General features: G+C 41.1%; 1 protein-coding gene and 1 pseudogene across 2 annotated transcripts; one reads left to right on the plus strand and one right to left on the minus strand.

The window, feature by feature from the left end:
* Positions 1 to 9647, plus strand: part of LOC137988732 (uncharacterized) — a 15142-nt pseudogene extending 5495 nt beyond the window's left edge.
* A 1220-nt stretch (positions 9648 to 10867) lies between these two features.
* Positions 10868 to 12929, minus strand: LOC137988688 (uncharacterized). Of its 2 annotated transcripts, XR_011120819.1 has the most exons (3): positions 12703 to 12748; positions 11483 to 11566; positions 10868 to 11074 (listed from the first exon to the last, which is right to left on the minus strand). XR_011120819.1 is itself a non-coding variant. In XM_068834666.1 (2 exons), the coding sequence occupies exons 1-2, from the start codon at positions 12927 to 12929 to the stop codon at positions 11819 to 11821; spliced, it is 408 nt and encodes a 135-aa protein (XP_068690767.1). The 2 variants fall into 2 exon arrangements, 1 of the variants encoding a protein (XP_068690767.1); XM_068834666.1 differs by lacking the exons at positions 10868 to 11074; positions 11483 to 11566 and adding an exon at positions 11819 to 11999 and having other exon boundaries at positions 12703 to 12929.
* Between the last annotated feature and the right edge of the window lie 4571 nt (positions 12930 to 17500).

The following is a 17500-nucleotide window of genomic DNA, read 5'->3' on the forward strand; positions in this document are numbered from 1 at the left end:
TGGGAGCAGATCAGTGGGAGGTCTTATGTTCCCTGGCCTCACGAAATATCAGGTACCGCCGCTAGAAAATAAATAGTTCATGAGTGCCCCTATTTTTGTACTTCAAAATGGTGGATAAGTCATAGTGAAACCAATAGCACAATCCAATGGCTAGTGGTTTATCCGGTTGCAGTATCCACCTTTTGAATTGAACTGGTTGCTGGAAGGCCATTATAACTTTATTCGGTGGATACTGAGCCACTATCCGCCAGCCTTAATCTCTGAATATGCTCACTCTAAGCACATCTAGTTAACGCGTGAAAGGATGTGAGAAAATCTCGGTCAACGTGACTGTGAATTCACTCAATCAAAACAGGTCACAACGCCAATTGCGACCATTTTAAAGTTTTAATAAATTACGACCTCAAATCTTCCTTGTATAAAGGAAAAAGGAAAGGAAAGGAAAGGAAAGGTTCGGGTGTTTATTTAAGTGTCTAATCTTCTAGCGCTCGAGCACTAATTGGGGACACTGTAAATTGAAATTAACAAATTAACGCCAATCAAATCAAATGTTAGTTTTTGAGGAGACGGAAAAACCGGAGTACCAACCTACACATAACGTTGAGTCTGGGAACTGAACCCGAGCAACATTGGTGGGATCGAGGGGAATGCTCTCACTACTGCGTCACCCCTGCACCCCAAGGAATACAAGGAAACTTTATTCAAAATGCAAAAAAAGAGGGCAGTAATATACTATTTTACCACAATTACTTGTAATCTCGCAATCTGACTGGCTAATTTGCCGTTGTCGATAAGAGTCCAGACAACGCTGTACGCGTCAATTTGTCACGCAATGTAATAGCCAATCAGGAACGTCCATTTTGGGAAATAAAACAATAAAATTGCAAGAACGTTGTAGACATGTGTCATGTTGTAGACTTGTGTCATGATTTTGAATTTTGACCACTGTGATGACGAATATCGTTGTCGACAAGAGTACAGACAACGCTGAACCACTTTCTATTTGTTAATTAGTTTATCTTCGTGCAAATTAGTCTTAAGAAGTCCTTGTTAGCACTAATCTCGCAAGTGAAAAAAATTTGGCTGTAAAACGTGAATGGTAATGATAACTAGCACAAAGACAAATTTAAAAAAATGTGGCCAGTTTTGCATCAAGTCTTTTGGTGATTTGCAACCAATCTCGAGAGACACAGGTAATATTGTAATGAAGCAAAAGGAGCTAATGATAAATCTTTATATGTTTTCGTCCACCAACATGGTGGCGATGATGCAACGTGAAATAACCTTTCGTATACGAGAGTTGAAACCAAGCCAAACGAAAAATGTGAAAAATGTACTTTATTGGTCATGGCCCGGTTGTTCGAAAGCCGATCAGCTTACCTGGATTAGTGTAAACTTTGCTTCCTTTTTTCAACTTTTTGGGGAAAGTTTCTTTCTGCTTATTTGTTTTTCAAGATTGATTTTTCTCTAATGTAAATGTTGCTGCCGCATTTTTGAATGAATATTTTGTTCGCCTTTGTTTTTAAAATTACTTTCTTTCACGCTTATATGTCGTTTTCGTAATCATTATTCTGTTAGTTTTTCACTGCATAATTTTGCCTTTGTTTAGTTCATTAGTATAAACTCGCCGCTTTGCTTAAAAAGTCATTATCATCTTGTACTTGGGAGAGTCAACATTGTTTTGTTATAAGTTTTATCGTCTCTTGGTTTAGTTCGTTCCGTTTTAAAAGCCATACGTTTGTAAGTATTATTTCCATTCATCGTTTCCTTCATTTCGTCGTTTATAATTCCTTGTCGATTTCTGTTCACTTAGCTCATTGCAATAACGTATTTGTGTTTGTTTATTTTTAGCAACCGCTTTAGTTAATGAACTTCGAGCATCGAATTAAAGTTACCGTGTTGATTTGGCAAGCGCGTTGGAGCTTTGGCTTTGGCCCCAATATTCGTTGAAATGTTAGTTCTGGATGAATATGGATGCCGGGATTTGCAACGGACAAACTGACGTCGACGAGCATCCATCGAAGGAGACTGTCACTGCAACAGTTTGCGTATCTAGGCCGACGCGACGCTTAGAAGGATCGGGATATGTCGCACGACTTCAATGGATGGATTGTTATACGCTGCAGAGGAAGGTTAAATGACCAAAAACACGGACAATGTTAACACTGTTGAAAGCGAGTTGTCCACATTTCGTGCCCCCAGCGAGGAGGTGAAAAAGGCGGTCGCGACCCTTATGAATGACCTTGGAAACTGAAGAAGACCTTGACGTAGCTAGCGACTGGTACGCTCTACACAGCGGTCATATGATTGATTTTATCGAGACAACGGAACATTGGATGTCCTCCGCGAAGGAAAAGATTTTGAACAGCCTAGATGACCGATCAGAATGTTCAAGGCGTTCTGGATCGTCCCGTCGCTCAAAGGCATCGTCCACATCTGTTGGATCCGGTCGGGCAAAAGAAAGAGGGAAAGCGGCCGAACTGATGGCGAAGTTCGCGATGTTAGAGCGTAGGCAAGAACTGGAGAAGAGAACAGAGCGTTTACTCTTAGAAGAACAACTAGCGGTAGCTCACGCGAGGGAAAGGGCGTTTGCTGAATTCGAAGATGATGCCTTGGAAGAAAAGCCGCATGTTTTACCCGTACATCCATCGCTAACGCCCACATCCACCACCTGCTCCTCAGGCATAATACCCTCCTGGACAAGTGGAGCCAACTGCAGCGCCTTATTCACAGTTTAACCCATGTTTTCCTGAATTTAAAATGAAACAGAGCGAAAGGCAGAACGCTTCTGAAGGTGTTCAAGAAGTTCTCAGTCAGCAAAACAGACTAACCGAGCTCTTGGTGGAACAGCAACAGCAAACCCTTTTGCCAGCACTAACTATCACCAAATTCACCGGTAATCCCTTAGACTTCTTCACGTTTCACAGAGCTTTTGAGTCACAAATAGAGAGTAAACTGAAGTCGAACGACCTACGTTTGCGCTACTTAGAGCAGTACCTGGAAGGAGAGCCGAAAGAGTTGATTAAAGGTTGCCTCCATCTCGACGGTCAGAACGGATACGCAGAGGCTATGAAGCTTTTGGTTGAAAAGTATGGAGACCCGTACAAGATTGCGAACGCTTACATAAACAAGGTTAATGACTGGCCTTGCATTAGACAAGGGGACGATCAGGCTCTAGACCGGTTTGCTACGTTTCTCACTCAGTGTCGGAGCGCGATGTTCGAGATTACGTTTCTGTCAATTTTAGACTATCCACACGACATTCAGACTACGGTGAGAAAACTTCCGTTGTCACTCCAAGACAGATGGCGCAGAGAATCTAGTAGACATCGAGTCACCGGAAGCATCACCCCCAGGTTTGCTAGCCTCGTGAAATTTGTCAAGACTGAGGCAGGTATTGCCACCGATCCAGTATTTTCACGAGAAGCGCTCAGTCGTTTGGATGTGTCAGAACGCCCCGATCGCTTCAACAAGGGTAGGAATGCAAACAAGCCGAGAACATACGGAGACCGTTCCCGCACGACAAGCCATGTTTCTAGTCACGCAACGACAGTAGTTACTGCACCCAAGAACGAAAGGTGTGACCCTGAAAACTTGTGTGAGATGTGTGGGAAGAGTCATGATCTTGATGACTGCCAACAGGACTTAAAGAAGTCCTTACAAGAAAGGAGAGAGTTTCTAAAGGGGAAAGAGCTGTGCTTCGCGTGCTACGGTGGTGGTCATAGGTCAAATGGGTGTGCCCAGAGAAGAACTTGTGAAACGTGTGATAGACGTCATCCTACCGGACTTCACGATGACAACTTTCGTCCTAATCAGCCAACATCAAACGAGCAATCAGTCGATGTGGTAACTACTTCTCATGCTGAAACTGAGGAGGCCGTTTGTAGTGTTGTTGGCATTGGGAATCCAGTAACTGCCTACCTATAGTCCCTGTCAGACTAAAAGCCGCCGGAACTGAAGTGCTTACCTACGCCATGGTCGACAGTTGTAGCACCGCAACCTTTGTTCTTGAAGACGTAGCAGCCTGCTTGGATGTTAAAGGTGCCGACACGAAGCTGATGGTGAGAAATGTGAACGGTACTAAGTTACATGACGCTAAGGTTTTGAACGCTTTGACCGTTACGGATCTGAATGGTGAAAATGCCATCACTTTGCCTAAGACATACACCAAAGAAGATATTTCTGCGATCGAGGTAGATGTGCAATCACCTGAACTCACTCGTCGGTGGAAACACCTCAACCGGATAGCTGAATTTATGCCCTCTAAGCTCCACGGTGCGAAAGTCGGTCTTCTCATTGGATCAAACTGTCCAAAGGCCCTTGAATCGATGGACATCCTAGCGAGTGCAACAGGTGGTACCTATGCGTTAAAGACTTTTGCAGGATGGGCAATGGTTGGCCCGCTGCACATGACCAATACATGGCAGCAGAAAGTCGACTGCAATAGAATAGCTGCCTTTGAAGTAGGATCAGAGAAGCGCCTTGGCCATCATTTTGCAATAGAGGACAAAGTTAAAGAAATTATTGTGCCACTGGCTTTGAACAAGATGTTCGAACTAGACTTCCACGAAAGATTTGACGAGAAAAATCGACAGTACTCACAAGAAGACAAGAAGTTTCTTAAGATTGTCCATCAGGGCATTCGACGCACAGATGACAACCACTACGAGATACCTCTACCCTTCCGCTCTGACGATGTGTGTTTTCCGGACAACAGAGAGCAGGTGTTGCAAAGAGCATGCTGACTGAAAAGAAAGTTTACAAGAAACAGTAAATTTTACGAAGACTGCGTTAATTTTATGAATGACATCATCTGTAAGGGATTTGCTAGATAGGTGCCAGAAGATCGAGCTCCCGCCAAGTCAGGTCGACTGCGGTATATACCTCATCATGGTGTCTACCATCCTAGGAAACCAAACAAGATCAGGGTTGTCTTTGATTGCAGTGCCAGATTTGGAGGGACGTCTCTAAATGACCAATTACTCCAGGGGCCGGACCTGACCAGTTGCTTAGTTAGCGTGTTGTCAAGATTTCGTCAGCAACCAATCGCCTTTATGGGTAATATTGATGCCATGTTTCACCAGGTTCGAGTACCCGATAAACAAGGAGATTTTCTCAGATTCTTTTGGTGGCCGAGTGGTAACCTCGACAGAGACCTCGCAGAATATCAGATGAATGTGCACCTGTTTGGAGTTTTGTACTCTCCTAGTTCTTCCAATTTCGCTTTAAGACAAGCTGCAGATGATGCAGAAGAATTCGTTGGTTCCGAAACAGCTGAGGTATTAAGGAAGAATTTTTATGTAGATGACTGTTTACGCTCGGAAGAGTCAGAAGAAGAGGCTATTCAGAGAATACGTGGTGTACGCTCCGCATGTGCTCATGGAGGCTTCAACCTATCGAAGATTGCTAGCAACAGCAGAAGAGTGTTGGAGAGCGTGCCGGAGGACTTACGTGCCCAAGGATTGAGAGCTTTAGACCTGAGCAGTCATTTTCTACCAGTTGAAAGAGCCCTTGGGGTACAGTGGGCTGTCGAATCAGACACGTTTGGGTTTCGAATCATCCTCAAGGACAAGCCACTCACTCGCCGAGGTATTCTTTCCACCGTCTGCTCTATTTTTGATCCACTGGGGATAGCTGCGCCTTTTTTGTTGACCGGAAAGAAAATTTTGCAAAATCTGTGGCGTACGAAGTTAGACTGGGATGATGAGATTGACGATGAGTTTCGCGTACGTTGGGAGAATTGGAGAAGTCAGTTGTCTGCATTGGAGCACTTCTCAATGGACCGTTGTGTCAAGCCTGATGGTTCCGGTTCTGTTATTTCAAGGCAAATCCACCATTTCTCAGACGCAAGTGCCATTGGTTATGGCCAAGTGACGTATCTACGGATTGAAAACGACAAGGGTAACATCCACTGTTCGTTTCTGATGGGGAAGTCCCGCCTAGCCCCACTTAAAGTCATGACAATTCGGCGTCTCGAGCTTGCAGCCGGGACTATCCCTGTTCGAATAGGTGGAATGATTTCCAGAGAGTCAGATGATCCCGTTCATAGTGAGACCTACTGGACCGATAGCACGACCGTATTGAAGTACATACGAAACGAAGCGAAGCGTTTCCACGTGTTTGTAGCAAATCGTGTGCAAAGTATTCGAGATCAAACAGATCCCGCTCAGTGGAGGTATGTTGAATCCAAGAACAACCCGGCTGATGATGCATCGCGTGGTCTGAATGGTTATCAATTATCTGATCAGCAACGTTGGACCAAAGGCCCCGATTTCTTATGGTTATCCGAGAGTGAATGGCCCGAGCCTCCTTGTGTCCTGAATAGCGTCCTCAACAATGATCCTGATGTCAAGAAAGACATCCTGACAAGGCTTGCGCGTTTCAGTAACTGGCATCGCATGAAGAAATGCATCGCCTGGATACTTCGCCTCAAGCAATTATTAACCCACAAGCAGTTACCGCTGACAGACAAAGCACACAGAACGAGAAATGCAGCCATTAAAGACACGAGTCACGAATCATTCACCGTTGAAGAAACGCAGCACGCAGAGAAAACCATTCTCCGACTGGTGCAAGATAGTGAGTTTCCTAGGGAGCTTGAAGTCTTACGGAAGATCCAGCGAGAGCATTGTCAAGAGAGGCGTGATTTTTCAAGAGCCAGAAAAGCGGAAATCAAGAAATCTAGCACATTGTATCAACTTGATCCTGTTCTAGACAAGAATGGCTTGCTGCGTGTTGGGGGAAGACTTGGCAAATCACGAGTGTTTCCAGATGATTTCAAACACCCGGTTATCCTCCCAAAGAAGAGTTTCGTGGTGAATCTCGTTATTCGTGACGCGCATGAAAGGGTTGGCCATTCCGGTCGAAGCATCACCTTGGGCGCGCTTAGGAGCAAATATTGGATCATCAACGCGAATTCCGTTGTAAGCCACTTCATCTCAAAGTGCGTCACGTGTCGCCGGCTTCGTGGTGTAATCAGTGAGCAAAAAATGGCCGATTTTCCCAAAGAAAGATTATCACCAGCCCCTCCATTTACGTATTGTGGCCTCGATTACTTTGGCCCGTCTTTAATCAAAGAAGGACGCAAGGAAATTAAGCGTTACGGTGCGTTGTTTACCTGCCTATCAAGTCGACCGTGCACATCGAGACTGCGAACTCGCTAGAAACTGATTCCTTCGTGAGTGCTTTACGTCGCTTTGTTGCAAGAAGAGGGCCAGTGCGTGAGATCAGATCTGATCAGGGTACAAATCTCGTTGGGGCAGAGAAAGAATTACGAAAAACTCTAGAAGAGATGGTTAACGGCTCAATTCAGAGAAGCTTATGCCGAGAGTTCAAGGCTGATTGGGTACAATGGAAGCGAAACCCTCCGTCTGCTTCGCACATGGGTGGCGTGTGGGAGCGCCAAATCCGTTCTGTACGCTCAATTCTCACTGCGTTAATGCGTGAACATGGCCGCGGTCTTGACGACGAATCCTTTCGAACCTTAATGACGAAGTAGAGTGTATTATAAACAGCAGACCCCTAACCACACCTTCCTGTGATCCAGACGATTTGGATCCGTTGACCCCCAATCACATCTTGACGATGAAATCCAAGGTTGTGTTACCCCCACCTGGCAACTTCCAGAAAGAAGATGTTTATTTGCGCAAAAGATGGAGAAGAGTCCAATACCTTGTCAACGTATTCTGGTCAAGATGGAGAAAGGAGTATGTTCAATGTCTACAGCAAAGAGTGAAATGGAATCGCCCAAGAAGGAACTTCGAAAAGGGAGACCTGGTCCTCATCGCAGATGATCGAGCCGCACGAAACGATTGGCCTATGGCCCGAATAGTCGACACCTATCCCGATGCAGAAGGAAACGTGCGTTCCGTCAGAGTCACGGGAACAACAACACTAGATCGTCCTGTCCACAAGCTTGTTCTAATCCTTGAAAACACGCCCGAAGACCAGGGTTTAAAATCCCAGCCAGAGGAGCCTTTAGTGACATAACTGAAACTTTGTGTAATTTGCTTTCTTTTTAAAGCTTCAGTCTGTAAGAGTTTTTTCGGAAGCTAGAAACTCTTAGGGGAGCCAGATGTTGCTGCCGCATTTTTGAATGAATATTTTGTTCGCCTTTGTTTTTAAAATTACTTTCTTTCCCGCTTATATGTCGTTTTCGGAATCATTATTCTGTTAGTTTTTCCCTGCATAATTTTGCCTTTGTTTAGTTCATTAGTATAAACTCATTCATTCATTCTCATTTTGTACTTGGGACAAAGTCAACATTGTTTTGTTAATATTTTTATTGTCTCTTGGCTTAGTTTGTTCCGTTTTAAAAGCCATACAACGTTTGTAAGTATTATTTCCACTCATCGTTTCGTTTATTTCGTCGTTTATAATTCCTTGTCGATTTCTGTTCACTTAGCTCATTGCAATAACGTATTTGTGTTTGTTTCCTTTTAGCAACCGCTTTAGTTAATGAACTTCGAGCATCGAATTAAAGTTACCGTGTTGATTTGGCAAGCGCGTTGGAGCTTTGTCTTTGGCCCCAATATTCGTAAAACTTTGCCGAATGTTCGCGTTGACCATCATTTGGTAGTACAGACTGTAGAAAAACAAACACCGTGGTCAACTTTAGTCTGGGGTTAGCACTTAACGGCTTTTGAACAACCAGGCCCAGATGTCAAAAGCCTATTGATTTATTTAAATCTTTGTTCTTAATCTAGTTTCCAGTGTATAATTAAATCTACTATTCGAGATTTTAAAATACTTTTGAAGAGACATCAGTGGGGCATACAAAACGCAACGTTATAGCCGGAAACTAGAATCATCCCGTATAACTGTAGTGTGTATACTCATTTTTATAAAAAAAAGATGGTTCGCTCGTTTGGAAAATCTCGATTTAAGTTTGGTCTTGAAACGCGGGTTTTAAATTTCCAATCAAACTTAAAAATCGTGTTTTTATGTTTGTTTTCACACGACAGGACGTTCCTTTCAGCAAATGTGGAGAGGCGATAGAGTCTTTACAGTTAACCCTGTGGCCCTTGGCAGATTTTTGGATCCGTACAGGAAGTGAGGGAGAGTATGTCATCACAATCCTTTCCGTTGGTATTCGGTGGCATACACTGGGTGTGATGACCAACGCCTCTCCTTAAGACTTCCAAATGCTAAACCTACGTAACTACGTTCAACTCTCAAAGTTTAATAACGAGCCGTTGGTATTGGACCCAGTTAAATTTCCACCGACTGGAGAAGGAAGTGGGTTCCTTGGAATGCGCATGCCCGTTGACTTAACACCTCCATCAACGTTTGTCCGTGCAGCGGTGCTAAAGGAATTTGCCAGGACTCCCAAGACGAACATAACCGCCGTCAACTTGGCTTTTCACGTGCTGAATTCTGTCGACATTCCTCTCGGGGTAATATCTTATCATAAAGTCTAGAGGATTAGAGATTTCACCGTTTGGGCGGTGGCCAAGGAACAATGCCTTTATTTCCGTAACTACAAGGACTTAACCATCCGTGTCGTGTATCTTGACAACGTGAAACCAGCTGGAAAAATGATGAAGATTAAAGTGTTTTCAAAGATTGGCGGATTTCAAAATGTCACAGGTGATATGAAACATATGGGTGATGCAACTGGGGGTCTCAAACATGGCGATGAACTGTAAGCTTGGAACTCGCTCACCAAGATCACCTTTTCTGGTGTTTAATTGCCTTTCGGTTGTTATTAGAAATGGAAGGTTAATTATGATTTGTATGTCGTAGAAAGACTAGCCTGGTTTAAATACTGTTGTTTTGTAGGCAATAATTTCCATGTTACTTATGAGAAAAGTGACAAGCTGAATAAAGAAATCAGTGGCATGAGTGCATTTGTATTGAGGTATAGAATACTGAGGTTCACGGTGCGTAGTTCCTCCTTTTTCACAATAATATTCCACATATTAACTAAAGCAATCGAAAGTTCTCAAAAGTTACAGGCATGTTTCTTTGTTTGAGCAAGTTGAAGTTTTGGCACCTATTTAGCTTATGTGGACCTGCTATACCCACTCACCCATATACACTCACCGGGAAAGGACAGCTACAACACCGGGAACTCCATCCCCTACATGTTATGAACATGGAAGATATTTACAGAGCAGTACCTATATATAGGATGTTGTAATACAACTTAATGTTTCATTTACAAATATTTGTTTTATTTACTTTTTAGTCTGTTCAATCCCCAAATGGCCTGATAGCCCATATGTTTGGTCCTATAGAGGGTTGCCGACACCATGCCTTCATGCTTGGGGTGAGCGGCCTGTCAGCTAAACTGCGTCGATTTGTTCAACCCAGTGGAGGGCCATACGTTATTTATGGGGATCCTGCCTATGGTATTACACAGAACATTATTGCTCCATTCCGTCAAGCTCACCTTACAGATGATGAGCAGGAATTCAATACAAGAATGAGCAGAGTTCGGACATGTGTCGAATGGGGCTTTGGCAAAATCTGCCAAAATTTTACATATTTAGACTTTAAAAAGAACTTAAAGATCCTTTTACAGCCTGTGGGTAAATATTATTTGGTTGCATGTATTCTTATCAATTGTCACACCTGTTTATATGGGTCACAGACAACCACTTATTTTAATTTAGACCCGCCATCCCTGGAAACCTATCTATCCAACTGATGACCATGTTTACTTGGTCTTTCTACCTATAATTATTTTATTTATGTAAATAGCAACAGGAGTGAAATAAAACAAGAGAAGATGAATCTTTTATTTTCTTTTCCTCCAGTGAACAAAAATTATGTGGAAGGGGTGTCAATAAAGTAAAACAAAATGAAGATGAAGCAGAAGAAAAAGCTTATGTTGTCAATGCTTCAAGAGCAACTGACTACAAAATGATTTATTTTTTCAGTTGTTCTCGAAGCATGGAGAACAAAAGCTTCCTTTCTTCAGCTTCATCTTCATACTTTTGTTTCTGAAGATCCAGCTCCATCTTTCTCACTTCCAGCTCTTTTTCTTTCAGTTTTGCTTTCTCCTTGTACTTTTCTGACAGCATTTCAATTGCTGACTTTCTGCTTGACCTGGCAACTTTCCTTTTGGTTCCTGTAGAAATAATTTACACGAGAAATAAAAGAAAAAGTGTTGTATTTATTTTTGTAGAAGACCAACCAAAGCCTAAAGCCCCCCTCTCCCCCAGGGGTGGGGAAGGAGATGGAAATATGTAATCACAGTGTGGCAGAAAACTGAGCAACCACATTAAAATTTAATGGATCCATTGAGCCCCCCTAGATGAGCAGTCAAGCTCTTGGGGTAAAGTCTGAATCAAATATGTTTACATATATAAAATATATGGATTTCATCATACAAACAGTTTGTCCATTACAAAAAAAAACATCTGTTCACTTTCCTTTTGTGGCCCCTAGTAGAAGAGAAAATCAATTTCATATATTTATGGCAACCAATCAGCCAGAGTAGTTGGAATAATAGTTTGTTAGATTTCACAAATGTTACCTTTTGAAGGACTTTCTTCATCTGACCCGCTACTAGACACATCGCATGTGGCACCACCTGATGTGCCAGCATCACTACGGCGCTCTAAAATGAAAGCAATGGGTTCTATTCAAACTGGTTCAAACTACAAACTGTCAAGTCAAATATTAGACACTTAAATTATATGGTGCTCAATCACAACACATCATGAATCACCAAGTAAAGCAGGCACTCAGAAAATTGGGTAAAAACTGTGTAAAACGGCAAAAGAAAAACAACACAAAATGAGTTACGGTCCTGATGGATCTCGTCACCATAACCTAAGCTTGTTTGGACAACATAATATTGAATTGGATATTAACTTGCTAGTCTTTCCATAGCTGCCTGCCGCATCTCCTCCCCTTTCCTTTTATCTTCCTGCTCCCTTTTCTTTCTTGATTCCTTTTCTATCTTGCGCATCTCTAGAATATCTCTTCTATATACTAGGATATCCTCACATAACTGCTGAATCGCAGTGAATTCTTCCTCTGTGCCTGATCTTCAAAATCACAAATAATAATAATAATAATAATAATAATAATAATAATAATAATAATAACACTATAGGCACATTGTAGCATGTTTGATCAGTATGGTCAGAATGTTTCGAAAGTAGCCGTCTGCTAAGTCTGACAAAGTTCTGTTGCTAAGAATTTATTTATTGTGATCTAATGGAAAGTAGCCGGTGATGGGACCTTAGCTGCTTGTATCCAAGACCTCCCTAAACCCATTACAAACCAGGTATCACAAATCCAAAATAAAGGACAGAATTAAAAATCTTGACATAAATGCTAAGCCAGTGTTGTATAAAAACTAAATGAGGTGGCAGGAGCTAATCAGGTAAATTGTAAAAATTGTAAATTGTAAAATTATAAAAAGGATTGGATTTGCCTTGAATTAAGTTAAATGAAAAAATGTAAGCCAGAGTCAAAATCTCAATTTGGTTTTATACTCCATGGCACTATCAAAGTATAAGCTTAAACCTGAAGGCTGTATATCATGTTTTGCATGAAAATTTCTTTTCGTGATGCAATGTACATTTTACCATTTGAGCATCAAAAGAGCAAGGTTATAAAAAAAGGCAATGCAAGAAGAAACACATGGACGTGTTCTACATTTTGTTATTGTGACTAATAAAAACAGAGGGTTGCACGTTTTCCTCAATTTTTGAGTATAAACAAGCCTACCAAAAGCAAACTTACCTCTTTAAACCTTTCATGTCTTCGTCTTTGTACTTGGTTAAAATCCGATCCATTTTTTCACGGCAGCCTCTTCCCTTAAGCTTGACAGTACAAGAGTCCGTAGAAAATGCTTTGCCGAGTCTCCTAGCCACTGCTTCCCACTCATCAGGTTTCTCGGGGTTGTGTTGAGCAACTTCCTTGGCAAGAGCCAACTCGTGTCGAGCCTCTGGCCAACGAAATGGAGCCATTCTAGGTTTATTTTTCCATTTAGAAATAGAGGAAACATCAATCAGTGAAAATAAAAGAAATTTACTGTAATACTGGGCTATCTAGCAGCAAAGAGCTGTAAATTCTTACAATAGTTCTTCTTGCAAATTTATGGGCGCCATTTTGAATCAGCAACCATGAATAGCACTTGTTTTCAAGATCCAATAGGATTTATCAAATGTAGCATTTCGCCCAAATTTGTGCCTCTGTTAGTAGATAAAGACTTGCTCCACAAAGTTTTTGCATCATTACGTGGGATAAAACAAGAATTATATGCTAAAAGCTTTAAGGTAAATGACATACGTGAAAACTTACCTCTCCACGTTGAAAACGCACGTCGTGAACATCTAACGTGACGCGAAAGACTTGTCACGTGACCTCTAGCGGTTAGAAGTTCGCGGTAAACTCTGATCTAAAACTCTCTACTGTCTGGTATAGGTGAAGATTGTGGAGAAAACGTGGATCCGTTCATGGCTGTTTATGGCGTGAGGAAGGAGAAGATTCAAGGTATTTACCAAAGTAAAGGAATGGCCTGTTCTGTCTACGTCAAAAAAGATGACAAGGAAGTGGCGCAATTTGTGACTTGGCCTGCTTTAGCTAAACACGTAAACAAAGGAGCTCAAGTGAATCACTTTTAAAGTAAACGCTTTGGAAAACACGCGGCTTCAATCGCTTCGAAATCAACCGTTGAGACGTTTGGTCATAAGTTGTCTTTTCCAGCGGGTTCTATTTTTGCTTCGCTTTCCTCGAAGAAGTTCCTTATTGCTTATAGACCTTTACAAAAAACAAGAATTTACCACGGACTTGGAGGCTTATTGCTTTGTTGGGCCTGAGAAACTTATAAACTGAAATTAGAGTTCCAAAGAGACACTCAAACGCATAAACTACTGACAAGTGACACAAGTGGAAAGGACAGGAAGCTGGAGTGGTCTTCTGTGCTTGGAGCTCCAATCATTGTCAAAGACAAAAAGACCTCACCCCGCAACAGTGGCCGATGGTCTCTTGTGGGAGTAATAGGACTCAGTAGGAAACGAGAACTTTGTCCACGTTTTGTTGAGAATATAATATTTGAACAAGATGCAAGTGGTCCTCCCTTTAATGACGAGTTACATGAAGTAGATGCCTCAGCTCACATGAGCCAGTCCCAATATAATGTAAGTCGTCTCACTGATGAGTTGAAAAAAGCTATCAGTCGCTGTTGATATGGAAACGGGATCAAGGAGTTAAAGCCAATTACGAAGTGTTAGAAACTGGACCACGTGATTCTCTCGTAGGGCGAAGTGATTTGGCAGAAGAGTTAGAATTGTGCTAAGTTGCCATAGAGAAAAAAACTGCGGTTATTAATTCATGTGGATTCCCTCGTACTATTGCTTGAGTTCATTCAACTGAAGCTACTTGGATTTTCCGCTAAATTTAAACGTTCCAAAAAGATATAAGAATAGATGCCCCAGAAAATCTGATAAAAAAACTAAATACATCGAAGTCCTTAGAATGCTTGCATTACTTTCTTTCCAGTTAAACAAGATCCTTTAATTCAAAGTGGTACTTCAAATACACATGGAAACAATTAAACCAAACAAATTGACCTGCTTTCAACTGAATGGCTTCATAGCTCTGTTAGTTAGCGCAGAGGTCTTGGGTTTGGATCCCTTTCAGGTGTCTAAGGGTCGATTTACACGATACGATTTTGTCGCATGCGACAAGCTCACGACAGGCCTACGATATGACTCACGATTGTCGCAGCGTTTTAAAACATGTTTTAAAATGCTATGACATTTTTTCTGACGTACGCAACAATCGTAAATCATGTCGTAAGCCGTTGTCGCATGCGAGAAAGTCGTACCGTGTAAATCGGCCTAATTAGCCCTTCTTTTTTTTTTTATCTTTATGTTTATCTTTATGTTTTGACCTGTCTTTGTAAAAAGCATTGAGACTTGCGTGACATACGTTTTTAAGAAATAAAGTATTATTATTATTATTATTATTATTCCACGGTTAGTTTTTCTCATTTGCATTTCAATGCAATCTAACCTGGATGCGAGGCTATTTCGGGTTAAAACTACAAAATAGCCCGAAATTGCCTCGCCTCCACGTTAAATTACATTGTAATGCAAATGAGAAAAACTAACGGTGAAAAGAGCCTTGGAATAAAAGCAAGGCTAGAGTTGACCTTGCTTTGATACAAACCTAACTGCTTTTCCTATGTAAATAGAAACTCGTCAGCACGACAACAACATGATTTACATAATGAAATCAACGGGGATTGTATCAAAGGAAGGTCAACTCCAGCCTCGCTTTCATTCAAAGGCCTGGAAACTTAGCACAGGACTGTAAAATGATCTTTTGGTTTAAATTGTCTAGGTAAGAGCGAGGGTCACTTCCCTCTTTTGTCTATAACCCGCATTTAATGTATAAATTCATTTCATAGGGCAGTTTCATTTACAGATAAGACAGCATAAGACCGTTTCGTTTACCAAAATTACTTTAATTTGACTGATTGACTCTAAGAAATGTTTACACTGTTACGTCAGTTTGTCTATCAGGTCCCACTATTTATGTTAATTTTGTATATTTTAATTTTTTTTGGGAGTTTCCTCAAGTTTTGTACTTTTTTTCTTGAAATTATATGTAGGTAACTTCAGAACGAAATCACTTTGCTCGCATCGTCGAAGGTCTTTTTGAAAGCCGTGGGTATGCCGAAGCTGAAATGGCGCTTCCGTTCCAAGCAAGTAAGCGGAGATTAACATCTCAAAACCCTAAAGGTTAATAGCAAAGCACTTTAAAGTGCAACAATGACAACTCTTCTTTTACAACTATAGTATGTTTGACTAAACATAAAAAGGGTTCGCGAGCTTCCTTTCTAAAAAATGATGATTTCTCTCCTACATGTATTTTGTTTCCCCCTCAATTAAGAGGAGAAGCCAAATGACTGATTCTGTTTAGCTAGGCCACTATTAAGCAAGGACTCGCTGAGCTAACGAGTGTTTATACACCCTGATATAGCGTACTAATACTCCTACATCTCTTTCGTGCCACACATACGTGAATTGATATAATCTTAAGCCCCTTGCTGTATTATTCCTCTCCTGGATATATTTTGTTTTCCCCTCAATTAAGAGGAGAAGCCAAATGACCGATTATGTTTAACTAGGCCACTATTAAGCAAGGACTTACTGAGTTAACCAAAAAGCCAGCATCAATCATATCGAATACTCGGTGATGATCACACTGGATTTCGATTTAGGTCTCAGAAATAAACTACTGCTAGTGCCTACAAAATCTTGGAAAACGTTCTGCTTATGATCGCTAACTAACGATTGTCAAACCTTGTCGGGCTTGTTTATATCTTACTTCGCAAACCAATTAATTATTGTCGCATATGTTATACTAATAAATATTCTAAACAATATTGACTGATGCCAAAGGGAAAATGATATTGCGTTGTTCTGCATTAGCACAAATGTCGATAATGATTGCCAAAATATGTCACAATAATTTCTCATCTAGTTAGTCTGGAATAAAACTGAGACTGATGAATTCCGTGGTCTTTGGAGTTTACGACATTAGAACAAAAGTGCGTGTTAGGGTTGTCTGTCTGATTGTCTACGCCTTTTCCCATCGACCTAAAAATGAAACAGGACTAGCTTTTGGTTTTCACATTTTCTCTGACTCCAAAAAGTAGTATTATTATTGAATGACAACTCATTCAGCAAGCATCTACCAAAATTCTGTGATTTTGTTTCTTCATGATCTCATGCTTGACCACTTTCTTCTTGAGGCATTTGCATTTGTGGCCCCACGAACTGCTCTTGCATCATCTTCAGCTGCTGCACCCACGTCCTCAACTCTTGAGTATTTTGCTCCATCGTACTTTGATTCGTCCACCAACGGGAGGTACTTCAACAAATAGAGATAATAAGGGTTTGCTCAGTATCATGCAATTAGTTTTTACTTGTTTTTCTTTATTTTTTTGGCTTGAAATAAAGTGCAATCGACAAAACTGAAATTCACCGTAGAAACGTCTTTATGCCCAACACCCGCAACAAAATAGCCGAGAACTCCGACGATTAAACACTTTAAACTTTACGCGTTTCTCGTAGAGTTAAACACACAGATATTTGAAGAGAAAAATGATGACATAGATAGGATATTGAATACAGTTGCCTATATAGGTTTCGAACTATCTAGAATGAATAGGTAAAAAACGATATATAACACCACGTGCACTGGGAATAAATACATTTTATAGAATTTTGAAAACGTGTCAGAGTGGGTAGCCCTAAATAAATGGTAGCATTCTAATTTGAATTTTACTTTACGTAGAACTCAACCCATTTTATTACACCATTTTACATGTACAGCAACAACTTCCGAGTTTCCCTTCTTCCCTTTCATAAAAATAAAAAGGAAACCATGTTTTGTCATTCAGAAAAAAAATCCCATCAAACCTTCCCTTCATCTATTATCTCCGTAGAACCCGTTTCAACCTTACTATTATAATAATAGCTAAAATTGGACATTTCAAAAATTGAATTTATTGCCCAGATAAATG

Source organism: Montipora foliosa, unplaced genomic scaffold (assembly GCF_036669935.1).
Source record: "Montipora foliosa isolate CH-2021 unplaced genomic scaffold, ASM3666993v2 scaffold_425, whole genome shotgun sequence".
Taxonomy (NCBI): Eukaryota; Metazoa; Cnidaria; class Anthozoa; order Scleractinia; family Acroporidae; genus Montipora; species Montipora foliosa.